This window comes from Sabethes cyaneus, chromosome 3 (genome assembly GCF_943734655.1).
Source record: "Sabethes cyaneus chromosome 3, idSabCyanKW18_F2, whole genome shotgun sequence".
In the NCBI taxonomy this organism is placed as follows: domain Eukaryota; kingdom Metazoa; phylum Arthropoda; class Insecta; order Diptera; family Culicidae; genus Sabethes; species Sabethes cyaneus.
In genome coordinates, this window is record NC_071355.1 from 3775124 (window position 1) to 3796330 (window position 21207).

Sequence of the window (21207 nt, forward strand, 5' to 3'; positions counted from 1 at the left end):
GTTTTTGAGAACTCATATATATCTTTCCTCGCTAGTATTGCAGAACTGGTAGCAGCTAGAGTTATTTTCCGAGTAATAATTTCATCTAGAGCATCAAACGGCATAGGATCCTGCACAGCAAGACGAGAAATAGAATCAGCCACGTTACGTTTACCTGGCTTGTGCACTACTGTATAATCAAACGCTTGAAGACTTAAAACCCAACGTTCGATTCGGGTACACGGTTTAGAGCGTTTAGAAAATAGAAAACTTAGTGCTTTGCAATCAGTAAAAATCTCAAATGATTTCCCTAGAAGGTAAAACCGAAAATGTTCCACACTCCAAACAATTGCTAAAGCCTCTTTTTCGGTTTAATAATATCGACATTCAGTTTCTGTAAGAGACTTTGATGCGAAACTTACTATACGATGTGTTATTAAAGCTATCAAACTGAACCACCGGAGTTCAGTTATCACGACAGTACGATCTTCGACTTTATAGAACCCAAGATTTCCGGCATTACCCATAGCTGTTTTTATGGCTAAAAATGATTGTGAATGCTTATCTGTCCATTCAAACTTCGTTTCCTTTAAAAGCAGCTTTCGTAAAGGTTCGTCAATTGTAGCCAAATAAATAAATTTGTTCATGTAGTTTGCTAAGCCTAGGAAGCTACGTACCTCAGCTTCATGTTGTGGTTCCCTAAAAGCCATTAACGTTCGTACATATTTTTGATTCAGCAGGGCTTACACCATTTTGTGAGATTTTGTGACCTAAGAAATCCAACTCAGTGACTCTAAATTGGCATTTCGTCCAATTGAGTTTTACGCACCGGTTTTTAGTCGCGACAATACCTGCAAATTTTAAATATCTTACATTCGTATGTCATATCTATATCTATAAAGAAGGATTTCTGTCTGTCTGTCTGTCTGTCTGTCTGTCTGTCTGTCTGTCTGTCTGTCCGTATGTTCCTTATAGAATCGAAAACTACTGAACCAATCGGCATGAAAATATGCATGTAGAGGTTTTTTGGGGCCAGGAAAGGTTTTAGTGATGGTTAGAAACCCCTCCCCACACTATGAGGGGGGGCTCCCATACAAATGAAACACAAATTTCTGCATAACTCAACAACTAATCAAGAAAATAGAACAAAATTTGGCATGTGGGTGTTTTCGGTGACAAGAATTTATTTAATGTAAATTGAGACCCCTCCCCTCTTTATAAGGGGAATTATAACTCCTCTCCTCTTTAAAAAGGGGGGCTTCCATACAAATTTCCTCATAACTCGAGAACTAATCAAGCAAATGGAACCAAATTTGGCATGTGAAGGTTTTCCAGGGCAAGAATATTTTCTATAGTAAATTAGGACCCCTCCCCACTTTAAGAGGGGGGGGGGCTCCTGTACCAAAGAAACACAATTTTCCTCATAACTCGAGAAGTAATTAAGCAAATGGAACCAAATTTGGCATGTGGAGGTTTTTGGAGACAAAATTTTTTCTATAATGAATTGGGACCCCTACCCATTTTATGAGGTGGGGCTCCTATACAAATGAAATTCAAATTTCCTTATAACTCGAGAACTAATCAAGCAAATAGAACCAAATTTGGCATGTGGAGGTTTCTGGAGGCAAAAATATTTTCTATGGTGAATTAGGACCCCTCCCAACTTTAAGAGAGGGTGCTTCTACACAAATGAAATACAAATTTCCTCATAATTCGAGAACTAATCAAGCAAATGGAACCATATTTGGCATGTGGGTGTTTTTGGAGGCAACCATTTTTTCTATGATGAATTAGGACCCCTTACCTTTTTAAGAGGGGGGGCTCTCATACAAACGAAATACAAATTTCCTCATAACTCTAGGACTAATCAAGCAAATGGAACCAAATTTATCATGTGGGTGTTTTTGTAGGCAAGAATGTTTTCTATGGTATATTTTCTATGGATATCCCCACTTTAAGAGGAGGGGGGCTCCTATACAAATGAAAAACAAATTTCCTCATAACTCGAGAACTAATCAAGCAAATGGAACCAAATTTGACATGTAAGTGGTTTTGGACGCAAGATTTTTTTCTATGGTGAATTGAGACCCCTCTCTTCTTTAGAAAGCGAGTTGTGGCCCATCTCCCCTTTAAGAGGGTGGGCTTCCATACAAATGAAATGCAAATTTCTTCTTATCTCGAGAACTAATCTATCAAATGGAACCAAATTTGGCATGTGGGAGATTTTGGAGTCTTGAATTTATTTTACGATCGTTAGAGACCTCTCACCCCTGTGGGAGGGGGATATGGACTCATACAAATAAAACAGAATTTTTTGCGAAACTCAAAAACTAATCGAACTCGAGAAATTCGAGACTCTTCCATCAAACATTAGTCAATACAAGACCACAAAAACTATCTATAGTAACACTAGATCATTCAGGACGAGACGGTCGCGAGTGTTGCCGGTGACCCGCCGTCGGAAGCGCCGCCCACAGCGGGGCTTGCAAAACTCGAGATTGTGACAAAGATCATCCGAGATTCATGATTTATGTACAACACAGATTAATTTGTGGCAATACGAAGTTTGTCGGGTCAGCTAGTTTCTTAATAAAATAGAAAAAAAATTAACAATGATGCATATCTATTTATTAATAACGTTACGTATTATGACCGTCAGATTTAAACTACCTGTTCCAGGCGATTATCGTGTTCCGCCAAATCCTTTCCTTCTACGACTATGTCGTCGAGATACCATTGTGTCCCTTCGCATCCTGAGAGTATTTCGTCCATTGCTTTTTGGAATAATTCGGGTGCTGTTATCAGTCCAAATGGCAATAGTCCCCGGGTTGTAATAAAAGTTGTTATGTCCCTCGAGTCCTCCGCCAGTTCAATCTGATGGAACGCCTCTAAGATATCCAGTTTACTCCACACGGATCCTCTTCCTAAGCGTGCGATCTGATCATCGATGATAGGCATGGGAGGATGTTCTCTTTAAACCACTTCGTTGACGCGAGGGAGATCTAAACACAAACGTGGTTCTCCGTTGGCCTCGCCAACCACCACTAGAGGTGATACCCATATTGTAGGTCCCTGTTTCTGTTCAAGGATGTCTCGCTTCAACAATTGATCCAATTTCCTTTCAACTGTCTATTCCAAGGGAACCGGAATTCGTCGCAGTGGTTGGAAAATGGGAACTGCTTGAGCCTGTATGTGAATATGTGCTTTGATTCCCTCAATTTTTGTTAAAGGTTTTAGAGTTTGCTCCACATTGTTTACTTGTAGACCAACTTGCAAAACACCAAGCCGTTTCGTCCCCAAGCAAACAACGTTGGCCGCCATCTGCGACCAAAAATTCAGAGTACGTTTACTGATGCGAACGCGAAATGACGGTTCAACCCTCCTTCGGCTCCCCCAGATGGGTGGATATTGGGAGAGGATGGTGCGGTCAGTAAAGACAGCATTGGGAGCATTACCTTCATCACGAAAGCTAGACGACGAATCCTTCATGACGTTGCTATCAGAAACAGCTCAGATGGTTAATTCACAACCAATACTTATGTGCCACTGGAAAACGAAGAGAAGCCAGCATTGACTCCGAATACCTTTCTCATGCTAAGCTCGAGTGGTATTCGACAGTTGACCAAGGTTCCCGTAGACGCCAAGACGGCCATAATGAAAAGTTGGATGCTGTTACAACGCATGCTGGATGTTTTTTTGGAGTCGGTGGATAGTCGAATACTTGCCAATGATCTCTAGACGGACTAAATGGTTCCAAGAGGTGCCCCCAATCAAAGGGAGTACGAAATCAGTGGCTCAGAGGACGTGTGATTCGTACCTACCCAGGAATAGATGGGGTAGCACGTCGCGTGGACGTGGAGACATCCTCTGTAGTTTTACAGAGACCAGCATGTAAACTTGCAGTTCTTGATATTATTGGTGATGCTGAAGGCGGAGGAGACAATCGTGCAAATGCGATGGTGTAGACAGAAGAGATTGTGACGTCGAACAAGGTTCGAGCGACACGAGGGGAAGGATGTTGCTACGTGTGATTCTTAAATCGATCGATGGAATGTGTTGTTCGAAAGCTGCAACCTCACGGCTTTTGTCCGGCGGCAAATAAACGGCACACAACGAAAATTTCCCTCCACAAATTGTGGTCGTAACACATACCTGCTCAATTGTAGAGCCGTTCACCCCTATTCCGTATTTCGTTCGACTTGTTTCGCATTTGATTTTGCTGACGGAAATTTCGTTCGAAAAAACTTTAATCCGTTCGAAATACAGATAGCGGTGGTTGCGCGTCTCGGTGGCCGAGCTGATGTATTTAGCAGTGGATCCCACAGTGGAGCCACAGCCTCTTCCGGGTGAGTGATTTGACGTTGAGTGCCAGGCTGCCAGCGCCAGTGACAGACGAGAAGAATTGCGCCAGAGCTTACATGTTGGCTGCAACTGTGATACCGGCCAAGCAGAGGGAAAGACACTGAAACCATTGCAGGTAACCTTTGTTCATGAATACCAGTGCGAACCAACCATGTTGTTGTTTACTTTCGACTTCAAGGCGGCGTACGATTCAGTTAAACGAAGTGATTTAATGGGAAACTTATCATCATACGCTTCCTCACCGTGTCGCAAGAGAGTGAAATAAGAAGAAAAAAAAACAGTCAACCAAACTACTTGGTAGTAATATTGCTTCTTTTGTTGGTTTTCTTTTTATTCATCAGCTAGTCCTACTACGGTTTCTCTCCTTCTTTCTGCGTTCACCCAACAACGCTGGAACAGCGTGTGATTTTGCTACTTTTTTGACTTGCTTTGTAACGGTAACTTGTCCCGGCCGATCGCGTTTGTTGCTGTCGTAAGAACAATGTTGTGTCGTTCGTTTGTTGCCTCTCAGAGTGTGGCTGTGTGTTTATGTAAAGTTCGTGTGCAGTCTATTTAGTGTTTTTATTTTAATCATTAATATTATTTTACTTTGTTTTGTTTGATGTTTTAGCTTCTATAATTTTTTGTTTTGTTTTATTCCGGAGCGGTTCCCGTGTGCTACTTACAGCTTTGCTTTTCTTTTTTTGTTTTTTCGATACCCGATTCGAGTGTTTCATCATATGAGTAAATGAGTATGTTTGTGTGTGTGTTTTGTTATAACTCTCTTATACACGAGGTGGTGTAACTTTGAAGCGTAAAGGTAATACGTTTTCCAGTAGTTTAAGGGTTTATTCGTTTAGAATTATTGTTTAGATTGTTTCGTTCTAAGCAGAGGGTATTTAGTTTACTTGTTCATGTTAACATTTGGTAGCTCTCTAAATAATTAAGTTTTTTTTTTCATATTCAACATGTTATTTTTTTCTGCAAGTGAGTGTGAGTAAGTGTTCCTGTGTTTTATTTTTATGCAATGCTTTGCGTTCGCCAATAGGTAACCTACCATGTACGTGTTACTTGTGTAAATATACATCTGGAAGACTATATAACAATAGATTATAGATGAAACAGCAGTTTTTTTTGGTTAGTCCTCGCGGAGGACTCCCGGTACTACGTGAAATCTGCAACAGCAAAGAACCTAGGGAAACAAATTTCCTAATTTCTACTAACAACGAGGCGCTAAAACGAAGGCTACTAGTGTTTTTCTTCTGCTTCTTCTGGTTTTGTGAGACAATAGTTCACGGTGTTGTTGTTTTTGTTGTTGAGATTTGGCACATCTATTTCGTTCGAAAGCATCTTCGATGCTCTTGCAAAAGTGTGTTCTACGATGTGTCTTACTTCTGAATTGCTTCAGCTGTCCGCTGAATGCTAAGTGCTAATAAGTATGTAACTCCTAGTGAGATCAACATCAAAATCTTTTTTTTTTTTATTGGTGCACTTTCCTTCGGAAAGATACTCCCTAGGTTTAGGCAACAGGCGTAGTTAGGCGCAATGATTTGATGACTTATCTAGATAAGTTGTGGTATTTTATACTCAGTACTGATTCGTTAGCTTTAGAAGTGAAATATGATTGTTCAGCGCATGATAAAGTAGCGAAAACTTTCCTGTGTTTTTTTGTTTCACAATAGATTCGAGCTTGTTAAGCGGCTTTCTGAGAGAACGAAAAAATAAAACAACCAAAACGTCAATTCAATAAATGATATTTTCATTATTACTTACTTATTAATGATTCAGTAAGAAAAATTTCTGCTTCCGTGGCTGTTCCGTGCGACAGCCACGCTCGAAAAACGAACAAATTCCCTTAACAGTGAGTGCACTAATAGTTACATGTTACCTCATATAGAAACTAACCTCAACTTTGAAATCCTACCCTGCTCTCCCTCTCTCTCTCTTTCTCACGTACAACTGCCCGCGGCTTAGCACAAATTCTTAACAAATTCTAGCATTCTAGCAACAAACGCTTGTAAATTGACTTTAGAGTAATAAAAAAAAACAAAATAAGGCAATAAAAACAAAACAAAATTTACAACAGAAGTTTTTCGTTAAGCAAACGTCTAAATCTTACACCGAAAAAGCACAACATAAACAACCGGCTCGCGGCTTGCTTCGGTTTCTGATTTTTTTTTTCGCAAGCGCGGCCTTCGCGTCAATGACATGACGCGTTTGTTGGTTTGTTTGTTTCTTTCTTTTTTTTGTTTACTTCGTTTGATTTATTGTTAACGTACAGCATCCACTAACCACTAAACTTTAACTTAAATCATGCTTGCTTCGCGCTTTACCACACTCGCGGCGTTTACGGCGCGAGTGTGCGGCGTGTGTCTGTAACTGTATGTGTGTGTCGGTGTGTGTTTTTACGATGTGTTATCACTTATCTACACTTAGGTGACCCCCACATCCTTTAGCTTTTTGTTTTGTTTACAATAGTTAGCATGTAGAAAAAAATAGTCCTATAATAGTTTCTAGTAAAAATCAAAGGCGCGAGTGACTAAGTTCAATATTCTAAGAATTTCTTTTCCTTCATTTTCCCACGGTAATCGTGATAGTCTAACAGCTAAACTAAACAAAGGGACTCGTAATCCACACTCTCGAGTACTAGAATTAGAAACAAACACTCTATAATAATAGCTCTATTTACTGTTTTCTGTTGTTCTTTTCTTTTTTTTGTTTTGTTTTTGTTTGTTGTCTTTATAACTAACGGCTTAAATAAATAATAACTTTTTCAACAGAAAAAAAATGCAATTTTGGTTCGTTTGAAGTGTAAATTAAATATGTTTTTTTTTCGTTTTTCATTTTTCGCCTTCAACACTGGCGCGCGCTCAACAACGTAAAGTTTTCTGTTGGAATTTTAGCGCCAAATTTTTCCTTGTAACTTTTTTTGAAATACTTTCTCTACTGTCTGTATACATACATACATACATAGGCTTAGGACTAAAAATGAATATCTAAACCAAGGCTCCACTCTCTCTCTCTGTAATTAATTGGTAATGAATTTCCGTTTTTTGTTTTTTTTTTGTTTCTTACAGGCGGAAATTTACGTTTCTTCTTTGTCTCCCTGCACACTGTTCTGGTTTTGTTTTGCTTCGTTTTACAAACTACAGCAGGATTAAAGTTAGGGGGTGTCGTATTTTTTTTAAGGGAAGAAGGGACTAAATGGGTTGCGGCGCAGTTGGCTGCGCTGGTACGCTTACTGGCATTCGAACGGGGGGAGGTTTTCCGGCTGTGCACAGGTCGAACCACTAAAGAGAAGTTTGAAACAATATGGGAACATTTCCAATTCCACTTTTTGCTACCACTTCTTGCCAAACGTTTTTCACGCTTGACAGATTTAATTATAACTAGCAAAAAGTCCACCAACATGCTGAACTCGGCAAATAATTTAAATATGAATCCGTTTGTAGAGAAAATACACATTACTTAACTGAATGTTAGGAAAACTTTTCTCGTTTCAGAGCAAATCAAATGCGTAGAGGTTAGAATAAAATTGTCCGAAAATATGTCGATAGATTGTTCCAAATTTTTCTATGAATTCTATTTTTGTTTTTCTATGAAATCCACGATTTACCTGCAAGTAAACACCTATGCAAACTAAATACAGCAAAAAGCACAAAAATAGTCAGCAAAACTTGCACTTGTTATAGCTTCCCAAATTTGATGGTCAATTAATCTGCTTTGCATTTTTAGTTCAGTGCTTTTGACTTTTGATTTTTAACTTTCGTCTACAATAGTTTGCGTTTCCAGTTTCAGAACTTGTGGAGGATATTGTTGAAGAAACCCAAAAGGATGATGAATCGGTGCAAGTGCCAGTTGAAAGTGTGAAGTCTAAAGCTTCAAATGTCCTTTTCATTTTGCAAATATGTACTTCAAGCAAGCAGGGCAATTAAAAAAACGACAAATGCCGATTGAAAATAACCATTTGAAAACAAAAAACACTTTTCACCAAATGAAAACAATGCTCCGTCAGACGTCACATAAAAAAGAGTCCGTGAAACATGCCTCCTTTGATGGGCACCTACCCGTGAGTGACTAAAGCGCCTTTTATGAGCGCCTTAGCTTTTGTGAGCGCCTTTCCACTGCTAATTTTATCCGGGCGTCATCAGCGCCAAAACAGACTTAGTGGATCTCCAGTTTTTGTTTTTCAACGCCGTTATTTGTGCCTTTGGACAATTCGTGCAAAGTAAATTAAGCGTGTGTGGAATTAACATTGCTAGACTTATCAGAAGCATAGTTCAAAGTTCAATGTAGTTCAAACATTTAATGTCATTTAATGTCGGTTAGAATAGAAATTACCCCGAGACTCAGACATGCCAATGAGGTTGATAAACGAACTGAACAAGATAGAAGACATCTCCCCGGAAAAAGTAGTGGAAGATTGTAAAACGTTACTGAACTTCAAGCAGGACAATCGACTAGTTGAAAAGCAGCAATCGCTCCCAAGCCAGGTCTTAAATAAGGCAAAAATGAGTCCCAAATCATGTCCCAAACCAAGACCCAAATCAGGGGTGACATTGCGATTCTCGTTTCGAGTGATTTTGGTTCGAGACGCCCATTTGTTTAACGTGGTCGAAACGAACCAATATCGCTCGAAACGAGATGCGCAATGTCACCCCAGATCTCAAATCATGTGCTAGACTAGAGCTCGAATGCAGTCCTACATTACGGCCCAAACTATATCCAAAACTTGTCCTAGGTCAAATCAAATCATGTCCCAAACCGAGTCCGAGTCCCAAATCAGAGCCAAGTCTATTGTGGTGTGCTGATCAAGCTAATGTGTTCAAGCCGCTGGTCATTTGAAAGAATCGGGTATCATTACGCCAGTAAAGAAAAACCAGAAGGAAAAGAACGCATTCACGGATCCCTGATGAAATTCACAAATAAGTCCCAAATAAGAGCCTAAACTAGCCCCAAATCATTTCTTAAACCAGGTCTCAGCTCCAGTTCCAAATCAAGCCTCAAATCAGGTGCAAAACATATCCCAAATCAGGATCAAACGAGTCTCAAATCATGTTCCAAACCAGGCCTTAAATCAAGTCCAAAATCATGTCTCAAATCAAGTCTCATGTATGCTTCAAAACATGTCCCAAATCAGGAACAAAACGATTCTCAAAACAAGTCCCAAGTCAAGCAAGTCCGAGACAGTCCCAAATTTAGATACATATCAAGTCCATAATAAGGTCCAAAACATGTCCCAAACCAAGTCCAAAACTAGATCTTAGATCAAGTCTCAAAAACGAATCCAAAGGCAAAGTCCCAAATCATGTCCCAAACCAAGACCCAAATCTCAAATCATGTCCTAGACCAAGGCTCGAATGCAGTCCCAAATCAAGGCCCAAATCATATCCAAAACTTGTCCCAAATCATATCCTAAACAAGGTCAAATCAAATCATGTCCCAAACCAAGTTCGAGTCCCAAATCAGAGCTAAGTCTATGGTGGTGCTGATCAACCTAATGTGTTCAAGCCCCTAGACTTAGATACTGTAAGAAGATGAAGATTCGCCTATATCTCAAGCCAGACGCCAGACCTGTCTTCGAACCGAGACGTTCCGTTTCATTCATATCCATAGAAAAGATTGAGGCTAAATTGGATGGTTTGAAAGAGTCTGGTTTCATTACGCCAGCAAAGAAAAACCAGAAGGAAAAGAACGCATTCACAGATCACTAATGAAGTCCAAAATTAAGTCCCAAAAGATAGCCTAAACAAGCCCCAAATCATTTGTTAAACTAGGTCTCAGTTCCAGTTCCAAATCAAGCCTCAAATCAGGTGCAAAACATGTCCCAAATCAGGCCCAAAACGAGTCCCAAATCATGTTCCAAACCAGGCCTTAAATCAAGTCTCAAATCAAGCTCCAAATCAGGTCTCAAACTAAGGCTCACGTTAGCTTCAAAACACGTCCCAAATCAGGTCCCAAGTCAAGCGAGTCTCATATCAGATTTAAAACCAGGTCCCAAGTCCCAAACTAGATTCGAAACAAGTCGCAAATTTTGATACAAATAAAGTCCATAATAAGGTCTAAATCATGTCCCGCTTCAAGTCCCAAAACCAAGTCACAAATCATGTCCCAAATCCAAGTCTCAAATGAAGTCCAAAAACTAATCCAATACCGGATCCCAAATCAGCTCTTAAACTAGGTCTCAGCTCCAGTTCCAAATCAAGACTCAAATCAGGGCCAAAACGAGTCCCAAAACAGGGCCTAAGCCAACCGAGTCTCATATCAGATTTCCCAAGTAACAATCCTGGTTTTATTACAAACTTGTGATGGTTCTGGTGATCAAAATTGGTCATGAAAACTGCAATAAGAGTGGAATAAAACTCAAATTGTTACTTCGGTTAAAACCAGGTCTCAAGTACCAAACTAGATCCGAAACAAGTCGCAAATTTAGGTACAAATCAAGTCCATAATAAGGTCCAAAACATGTCCCAAATCATGTCCCAAAACTAAGTCTCAAATCATGTCCCAAACCAGGTCTCAAATGAAGTCCAAAAACTAGTCCCATACCGAGTCCCAAATCAGCTCTAAAACTAGGACTCAACTCCAATTCCAAATTGAGCCTCAAATCAGGTGCAAAACGTGTCCCAAATCAAGACCAAAATGAGTATCAAGTCAAGCGAGTCTCATATCGGATTTAAAAGCAGGTCCCAAGTCCCAAACTAGATCCGAAATAAGTCCCAAATTTAGATACAAACAAAGTCCATAATAAGGTCCAAAACATGTTCCAAATCTAGTCCCAAAACCAGGTCTCAAATAAAGTCCAAAAACTAGTCCCATACCGGGTCCCAAATCAGTTCTTAAACTAGGTTTCGGTTCCAGTTCCAAATCAAGCCTCAAAGCAGGTGCAAAACGTGTCTCAAATCAGGACCAAACCAATCCCAAATCATGTTCCAAACCAGGCCTTAAATCAAGTCCCAAATCAAGCCCCAAATCAGGTCTCAAATTAAGGGTCACGTTAGCTTCAAAACATGTCCCAAATCAGATCCCAAGTCAATTAAGTCTCATATCGGGTTTAAAAACAGGTCCCAAGTCCCAAACTAGATCCGAAACAAGTTCCAAATTTAGATACAAAGTCCATAATAAGGTCCAAAACATATCCCAAATCATGTCCCAAACCAGGTCTCACATTAAGTCCAAAATCTAGTCCCATACCGAGTCCCAAATCAGCTCTTAAACTAGGTCTCAGCTCCAGTTCCAAATCAAGCCTCAAATCAGGTGCAAAACGAGTCCCAACACAGGTCCCAAGTCAAGCGAGTCTCATATCGGATTTCCCAAGCAACAATCCTGGTTTTATTACAAACTTATGACAGTTCTGGTGACCAAAATTGGTCATGAAAACTGCAATAAGAGTGGAATAAAACTCAAATTGCTACTTGGGTTAAAACCAGGTCCGAAATCCCAAACTAGATCCGAAACAAGTCGCAAATTTAGGTACAAATCAAGTCCACAATAAGGTCCAAAACATGTCCCAAAACCAAGACCCAAGTTGTCAAAAATCAGCTTCAAAATCCTGTCCCCAATCATGTCCCAAAGCAGATTTCAAATAAAGTCCAAAACCTATTCCTATACCGAGTCCCAACTTAGAGCCAGAATAAGCCCCAAATCATTTCTTAAACAATGACTCAGCTCCAGTTCCAAATCAAGCCTCAAATCAGGACCAAAACATGTCCCAAAACAAGACCAAAACGAGTCCCAAGTCAAGCGAGACTCATATCAGATTTAAAACCAGGGCCCAAGTCTCAAACTAGAGCTGAAACAAGTCAGAAATTTAGATACAAACAAAGTGCATAATAATGTCCAAATCATGTCCCAAAACCAGGTCTCAAATTATGCCAAATTAAGTCCAAAAACTAGTCCCACACCGAGTCCCAAATCAGCTCTTAAACTAGGTTCCAGTTCCAAATTAAGCCTCAAATCAGGTCCACAACATGTCCCAAATCATGTCCCAAAACCAAGACGAAGTCCAAAAACTATTCCTATACCGAGTCCCAACTTAGAGCCAAAATAAGCCTCAAATCATTTCTTAAACAATAGCTCCGCTCCAGTTCCAAATCAAGCCTCAAATCAGGGCCAAAACATGTCCCAAATCAAGACCAAAACGAGTTCCATGTCAAGCGAGTCTAATATCAGATTTAAAACCAGCTCCCAAGTCCCAAACTAGATCCGAAACAAGTCCCAAATTTAGATACAAACAATGTCCATAATAAGGTCCAAAACATGTCCCAAATCAAGTCCCAAAAGTAGGTCTCAAATGAAGTCCAAAAACTAGTCCCATAGCGAGTCCCAAATCAGCTCTTAAACTAGGACTCAGCTCCAATCCCAAATCAAGCCTCAAATCAGGTGCAAAACGTGTCCCAAATCAAGACCAAAATGAGTACCAAGTCAAGCGAATCTCATATCGGATTTAAAAGCATGTCCCAAGTCCCACACTAGATCCGAAACAAGTCTCAAATTTAGATACAAACAAAGCCCATAATAAGGTCCAAAATATGTCCCAAATCATGTCCCAAAACCAAGACCCAGAAGTTGTTCCAAATCAGCTTCAAAATCCTGTCGCCAATCATGTCCCAAACCAGATCTCAAATGAAGTGCAAAAACTATTCCTATACCGAGTCCCAAACTAGAGCCAAAATAAGCCCCAAATTTCATTTCTATTGAACTATAGCTCAGCTCCAGTTCCAAATCAAGCCTCAAATCAGGGCCAAAGCATGTCCCAAATCATTTACCAAACCAGGCCTTAAATCAAGTCCCGATTCAGGTTCAAACCGAGTTCCAAATCAAGTCCCAATGTCATCCAATCCATTTTAACCATTAACCCTTTTTCAAAAAACCGGCACTACTGGGGAAACGATCACCAACCGAACTGGTAGCGGTTGTTCGGTTGGTTCTCGGTATACCAATTGTGTGAAAATTTAACTTCGAAAAACATTTTGATAGCAGTGTCATTGCAACAATTAGTAAAAGACATATAGGTAATCTCGGGACTCGGGACGAAAAATCTCCGGCGGAAATCAAGATTGGTTGAATAATTCGAACCATCTCAGTGCTAATTCAGCCGAGCTGAATTCAATTTCAACCAGTAATCAAACAGTGAAGTTAAAAGTGTTCGACAGAAGGAACGAGGCAGTTCTTCCATCTTCTTCCGGGAAAACTCCAAGTCTACTATCGACATGCCGCGGCGGTCAGCGAACAAGTGCTACCAAAACTGGTCAGGAACGTTAACCATTACTAAGTGATCCCGAAAGTGGGCATCCCCGAACCTAAACTTAGGCAGCAAGGCTATAAACTGGTTATTCACCAAGGCTGTTTTGGCCGCCATACGACTGGCTGGCAGCACAGGACTCTTCAAAGTGAACCAAGAACCAGTGGATCTCGAATACTGGGCAGAATGAACACATTAATACTCCTTTTCCTATGGCCGAGTTTAGCTTCGCCCACTACGAAGCTAAGGGAAAATCTGCAGAATGTAACGACTTAATAAGGAGGGGTATCCGAAGGAATGCAAATCGACAGGAAGAACGCTCCTGGAAGGTTGGAAGCAACAGCCTTGAATACCACTTCTGAAGACACATATGGATCCAGCTGGATACCGAAGCTGGAAAGGCCGACCGAAAACCGAAGACTAACCACACTTTTTTAGACTGGAAACCACCTTGTTCGCCGTCAACATGCATTCAGATCGGGAGTTGTAAAACGATCATTTTTCCGGCGAAGACATATAATCGGGTTGGAACGCCAACATCCTTCCTTCGGCGAATCCAGCTTGCACCGGTTCTTGTGCCAACTGGTTCTTGTGCCAGTTCTTCTTTTCGGTTATGCCGAAAATGTCGTCGACGTATAGCCACCATCTTCTCTTGAGTAACTGGTTTAGTTCCTTCGTACTCTCTAGGTTAGCCATAAACAGTTCGTAGAGAAATGGAGATAGTGGGTTGCCCATTGGTGCACCATTCAACTGTTCGTAGTAGTTTCTTCCCCTGAATGTGAAATAGTTCGCCTCCATACACAACCTTCAGCTTCAACCCAAGTGTTATTGCACACTTATTGCCGTTTTCATGGCCAATTTTGGTCATAAACCCCATCATAGGACTGTAATAAAACATGAATTGTCACTTGGGAAGCCAGCTCCTACCTTTTTCCCCCATGCGTTATCCCCAATGTTGTTTCAATAAGCAATCTTCCAAGATGTTTATCGACTCTTTCACAGGGACGCTCGGGAATAAGGCCGTAACATCGAGAGAGATCATTCACCCTTATTCTGTGAGTCACGTGACTCAAAACGACAATTGTCACTTGCCTTCGAAGTGGCGAAGGTCTCAGTACACCATAGAAAACATTCCTTCTTTCTGAAACCCCTACATGCCAAAGAAGCGGATGGAATCGATCTACAACAGCGTCCCTCTATGCTGAATCAGGTGAGCTGACCTTTGAACTCCTCCGCATGCATTAAATTAATTTCCAAATCGTCCAAACTGGAAGAGAACTTCACAGAGCTGACTCTCCCTCCGGTCGAGCATTTTCCTCTACCCACAAGAAAGTACTGACACTCAGTATCAGATACTCCAATAGACCTGTCTATCAAAAGTAAATTCAAACTAGGTGACCCCCCTAACAAAACCAGATCCCTTATTAACGAATTGGTACAAAACAAAATATAAGAACCACAACAAAATCTTCACAGACGGCTTTTTGGATAGTGACGGTCAGAAAAAATGCGCTAAATTACCCACCGGTTGCTCCATTTTTCCCGCTGAGGCCAAAGCAATTTGTGTGGCTTTAGAGTCCGTTTGAATTGGGGACAAGGCAGTCTTATTCACGGATTCCGCCAGCTGCGTCACTATCAGTCCAACATATTTTAGTGGATTGCCAAAAACTCGAGTCATGTACGAAAAATATAGGCCTTGAAGATAACCTCTGCGAGATATTAAACTATGGTGAGGAAAGAGAGGAAAAGGTTTTGAAATTCATTACGGCTATAGGACTAGAAGAGGAAATTTAATTACCATACCGAGGCGAATGACCATAACGGTTAAAGCCTCGTTAATACAAAAAAAAGCAAAAGCAAAGCAAAGAAACTTCGACCTGAAATTGTCCAAACTAAGCATGGCAAGTTTTTACAAAAAAAAACTCAAAATAGCCGATAAGAGTTGCACTTGTAATCACTTGAGAAAAACACGTTTCACAAAATGAACGCCTTTCGAGTCAAACGTCAAATGCATAGACGCCGAAACAAGCCTCCTTGGATGTGCAAAATCAAAAAAAAAATTATTTTTTCTGAAAAACCTGTGCAGCGGAACCTCCCAAAACAAGCTTGCTTTACCGGACAAAACAAACCCCCGGTTACTGTTCGGTACCAGTAGCGGCAACCCCCCGCGACCCCCGACCGTCACCGACACCGGCGCCGGCGCCACCGGTGCGTCGACTTTCGGCACTATATTACCGCACCCAGGAGGCCTTCTTCTTGAACTTTTTCAGCATCCGAGCCGACGACGGTTTGCTCTTCTTCGGCGGCGATGGCGATGAATACTGGCTCAGATCGTCGGGCATGTAGTAGTTGCTGCGGAACGATGGCTGCTGAGCCGTCGTCGCCGCTTGACCACCACCGGCTACCAGCACGCTGCTGTAGCCGGACGGAGGCGTACTCTCTGCTGCTGCCGCCACCGCCGTAGACGCCTGCTGGTACGGCGACTGGTGACCGGAATCGTACGGTGTAGAGGCGGGTCTTTTCAGGGACGATGATTGGTGGTGGTGCTGCTGGATGGTGCTTGCGGCCGATGCGTAGTCGGTTATGCCGGCCAGATTGAGCAGCGCATCAACGCCCGCCTGGCGGCGCTGTTCCTCCAGATCGTCCGCTACAGGCATGTTTTGGCTGACATTTGGAAGAAAAAAAAACTTTTAACAAGAGTTTTTCACATGAAATAACCTCAAAGAAACAAACCTTTCCTCGCTACTCTCGTAGGCAGCATCCGACGAAGTTCCATTGCTATTGTTGTCACTATTGACTTGACTCGAGCGGCCGCTCGCTCCGGTTGTTTGGATGCCACCACCGGCCGAGTAGGTGTGATCTTCGCTTGGCGAAGTGGTAATTACCGGTGGAGTTCTGCAACAAACAACCCCACAAATCAGTTCCCTAACCGTTCAACGCCTTCCAAACAAAACTTACCCATTTTGGAATCCTTCGGTGAAGATTTTTGGTCCGTGCTTCAGTGCCAGCATGGCGGTTGCCGCATTCACGTCGTCGATCGTGTCGGCGCTCCAGTCGCGACCAACCGCGTCCCCTCCGCCGCCGGTCGATCCGGGACATCCACCGGACGTGGTGGATCCACCGCCGAAGGCGGATTCGGGAGGCAGCGGAGGTCCACCGTGGTGATGGTGATGGTGGTGGTGCGGCTGATGATAGGTCACGTGATACGGTCCGACGGAAAGCGAAGAAGGCTGCGGCAGATCACCGTCGTAGTCGATCGGCGTCGATGATCGGCTGAAATCGTCGCCGTCCAGGTCCGGGTGCTGCTGCTGACCGTGCAGTGCATGATGCCCATGGGATCCGTTTGCCGTTTCCCCGGGCGCCAAACGACTAGCGAGGTATGGAAAGTTGTCCTGCTGAAATGAAGCAAGTATTTTAGAGGGCAATCTTCCAGTTTTTTTACAGGATAGATGTACCTTGGAATAGCTGCTGCCAACGCTACTGGTGGGACTGTCCGTAGATCGTTGGTGCTGCTGCTGCTGCTGCTGTTGCTGTTGCTGTGCTTGCATTGCTTTGTAGGTTGTTTTATCGATTCCCGAACCCGAATGGAAGGGCGATCGCGATAGAGCCTGAATCAGATTGGGTCGATACTGGGGCTCCACCATCCACAGGGAACCCTTTCCCAGATTCTGCAAAGATGAGTCCTATTTCAATTGCAGGAAACTGTAGAATGCACGTAGTTGAAAGGTGTAAGAATCAAGAGGAAACCTACCGCCGCTTTTTCCACCTTCTGGAAACACTTGTTCAGTGACAGGTTGTGCCGCACGCTGTTCTTCCAGCCGGTCGGTGCCGTTTTGAAGTACGGAAAGTGGTGCACGATCCAGGCGTAGATTTCCTTCACCGGAAGCGCCTTCTGCTGGCAGTTTTCGATCGCCATAAAAATCAGTGAACTAAACCGGGGTTAAAAGTTAATTAATCTCACAGTCGTTCCAGTCACAGAACTCAGCAACTTACCTAAAACTGAACGGCGGCTTACTGTGGACGTGAACATGCGGATCGTATGGCACGTTGGTCGGATGTTTAGCCTTCGGAGGGGACAGTTTCGCGGGTGAATGCTGACCGCTGCCCATGCTATTGTTGGACGGTGGTTGCGGCGAGGACAGCGATGGTGGCGGCACCAGCGGATGAATGCCGACGATGCTGCCACTGCCGTTCATGTGCTGCGGCGAAAGTGGCGGAGACGATGGAGGTTTCATGCTGCTGAGCGTCCCGTAGGTGCCGCTGTATTCATCGCTGCTGCCGTGCGTCGGTGAGGCGGCCATCTGGTAGCCGTTTTTAACCGGTGCCGGAGGATATGGACGATCGTCGACGATTTCCCCTTCCTCGTATTTGATTGCACTAGGATAGGAAATAATTCTATTAAAGATTACATTAAATTGGAGGTTTTTAGTTCGGGGACATACCTTGGCTGCTGCTTGACCGGGGTAACGTACGAGCTGCTAACCTGTTTGAGCTGCTTCACGTGCTCCTCCCGGAGGTACTTCTTGTGGAAGTGCTGATGGGGCGTACTGCTGCCGCTGTTGCTTCCACTGTGTGCCGCCGGAGGGGCGGCAGCCTGTCCGGACGAACTGGCCGGCGAAGGTGACGAGTTGTACAGCGACGAACTGGACGACGGTGGCGAAGAAGATGACGCACAGGAAACCGTCGACGACGGTGATTTCAGCTCTTTCTCTTCGCTGCTGTTTATCGGGTATTCGACAATGGTCTCTCCACTGAGGGTGGTAATGGTCCGCTGACTGCCGCTGCCCAGCTGGAACGTGTGGTGGTGACTGGAAGCGGTCGCTGCAGGCGCTGGCCGTCCACTGGGGTGGATTGTTTCCGTACAGTAGACGCCTATGCTCTGAAGCAAGAAAGTAAACAAAAGTTGTTTTAACTTCCGACCGCATGCGGAAACAGAAACTCCGACTTACCTGATCCGAGGACGAGTTAGCGGAGGACGTGTTGTCCTCCGAAACGCTGGAGTCTTCGACGAAATCACTGGTCGGAGAAAGGTGACCGCCAACCTGGCGGCTGGGGCTATCCGGCGAAGATACCGGTACCTTGGATAGGTTGATGCCTGCAAAAGATTAGAAATATTGGCTTTAAATCGATTTTTTCATTTATACAGATTATAGAAATGTTTTTCTAGTCAGACAAATGTTCCAGTGTTGAGAACTGGAAATCTACCTACTGATTTAGTACCAAAACGTTCGTGGATTGCGCACCAAAATTGACCTATTTTCATTGCCGAATCGAACTCTGGCACAATATTCCGTTTTGGTCAGAGTTCCTATATATAATAGGAAGTGAAATAGTAGTAAAATTACCCGGCCAAACGATCGCAGTCAGATTTATTTACACTCGCATGCCCAGACTTACGCTAAAGGTGGGGCACCCTATCTTTGAGAAGACCGTTTTGACTGAGAAAAACGGAGAAATCGTAGGATGGCAAATCTATTTATTACCTACTTATTCACAAAAAATATCGGCGGATTAGGTTAAAAACACCGGGCTGTCGGGTACAATTGTTCTTCCAGTCTTTCCTGTCACGTTGACTCTGTTATTGGCTCTTCGATTGTCCATTTTTTTATCTCCCGTTTTACGTCCTTTTCTCCTTTTCGTTAACTGGGGTACGAAACATGTTGGGTAGTTGTTCTGTAGGGTTTAACGGGAAATTTTCAAAACGTTTCGGAGCCGCTCCATCGTATTCTCTATTTGAACGGCGTAACTATGGTTTCATATTCGAAGGACCAAAAATGTAGGCGCTAGTTAGCAGGAGGACAGAGATTTTAAAGCTTTTTTTGTACAAATTCAGGATCTTTTATTTTCTGGTAATTTATTTTAGAACAATCTTAAGCAGAGCAATTTTACATCAAACCTATCTCAACAAAAGTCGTTGAATAGAATGAAAATGTTTACCCTCGATTGCTTTGACTTCTTATTTTACAAATCAAGCGGTAACCAGGGTTACCAGCGTATATCTCGTTTGACCTCTTTTTCCTCGTTTCCTCTTTCGGTGCACTTTTTCTTTTCGCTGGTAAGAGAAACCAAAAGAGAAAAGAAGACCTTTTGGTTTCCCTTATTTTCTGTTCCGTATCAGCTACGTTATTTAGTTTTTCCTCTTTTTCTTTCGTTTTTTTTCTATTTTCTGTCCGTTGTTGCTCTTCCTTTGTTCCCTTTTTCTTCTTTTCCTGTCCCAGAGACCTGATTATTCTGTTTAGCTTGCAGGTCGATTTTTCGTCTGCCGCAGTCTTATTTTTTGTCATTTTCTGCCCCGTTTCCACATTTGTTTTCTATTTTTCGGTCCCCATCTAACGTCTTTTTTCGCTTTTCCGTTTTTCCTTTTCGTCTGTTCTGTTCCTCTTCTTAATAGGTATTGCTTTCTCTCCTTTTCTGTCACGTTCTGTTTTTCTTTTCCAACCGTTTTTTTGTTTTCCGTTTTCTTTTTTTTCATTTTCTGTTGTTGTTTTTTCCCTTTTTCCTATTTTCTTCATTTTTATTAGGCCGTTACAAATATTTTATGTTTTTGTCCTTCCGGTGTTGGGTCGGGGCGAAAAAAAAGAAAGAGACTTTTAAGCGAGCAAAAAAATATGCATTTTTACTTAAAGTTTAAACGTAAAAACCAAATCAATTCTTTCTTTTCACATACATGTTATTATTTTCCTTGCAAAATCCTACAAAAAGGAAGATGAAAGTGTTAGAAAAAAATTTCTGCCGATTTTCGGAAATCCCATTGTTCGAATTTCTATTTCTGTTTCGTGTTAGAAGTGTTAAGTCCACTTGTGCACTCATTTTTTGAATTTTTTAGGCTGCAGAACCCACCGGCAATTAATTTTATAAACAAAAATTGACGTATAGCATACAAATTATTTTTTTGCCCCTCCGAGTTTTTAAGCCAATTTCCAAGGGGAAGAAAGGGGGTGCTTTAAAAAAATTTGCAATGGCCTTATGTTTTTTTACTTTTTTCTTCTGTTTTCCAACTTTGTTTATCCATCTCCATCCCGTTTTCTACCTTTTCAATTTCCACTTTTCTTTCGTTGTTCGGATTTCCTTCCCATTCTGTCACGGTTTTTTTTCGGAGCAGCAAGAAACGGACTAAATTTGCCTCAAAATTTGACAAAATTTGGCCTAAAATCGGACATGCAATTGAACTTGACGTTGGACATAGACACGAAATTAGACTCGAAGTTTTACTTTGATTGAGATATCATATTTCGTATTACTCTTTCACATGTTTTAAGTCTATTCTGTTTTTTCGCTTATTCTTATTATTCTTATTATTCTTTTTCCTTCCGTTTTTCCTCTATTTCTCTCGTTTTAATTTTTTCTGTCCCCTGCTTTCTGCTCCATTCTTCCGTTTTTCTAAGTTTCTTATTTCCATTTTTCCTTATTCTCCTTTTATATCCCGTTTGAATTCTTTTACTTTATTCCGAATCTTTTCCCTTTTGGTTTCTTTTGTTTTCTGCTCCGTTTTTTCTTTCTTGCCTTGTATTCTATTCTTTTCTTTCATGTTTTCATGTTCGCCTTCCGTGTCATATTTTTTCATCTCTTTTGATGTTTGTTCTTTTTTCTTTCCGTTGTTTCCTCTTTTTCTTTTTTTTTCCTGTCCTGTTTTTCGCCTTTTT

The 21207-nt window shown here is 42.0% G+C and overlaps 1 protein-coding gene across 5 annotated transcripts in view; it reads right to left on the bottom strand.

Annotated features, from left to right (window-relative positions):
• Positions 1–6484: 6484 nt before the first annotated feature.
• Positions 6485–21207, bottom strand: part of LOC128743373 (uncharacterized) — a 146225-nt gene continuing 131502 nt past the window's right edge. For 2 of the 5 annotated variants that reach the window (XM_053839931.1, XM_053839930.1), the window contains 8 exons: positions 18514–18659; positions 18007–18443; positions 17558–17941; positions 17316–17493; positions 17020–17247; positions 16523–16959; positions 16298–16459; positions 6485–16228 (listed from right to left, as the gene is read on the bottom strand). In XM_053839931.1, the coding sequence (XP_053695906.1) occupies positions 15796–16228; positions 16298–16459; positions 16523–16959; positions 17020–17247; positions 17316–17493; positions 17558–17941; positions 18007–18443; positions 18514–18659 (2405 nt within the window). In that variant the 3' untranslated portion in view covers positions 6485–15795. The remainder of the gene's footprint in view (positions 16229–16297; positions 16460–16522; positions 16960–17019; positions 17248–17315; positions 17494–17557; positions 17942–18006; positions 18444–18513; positions 18660–21207) is intronic. The other 3 variants (XM_053839934.1, XM_053839933.1, XM_053839932.1) reach the window with 3 other exon arrangements.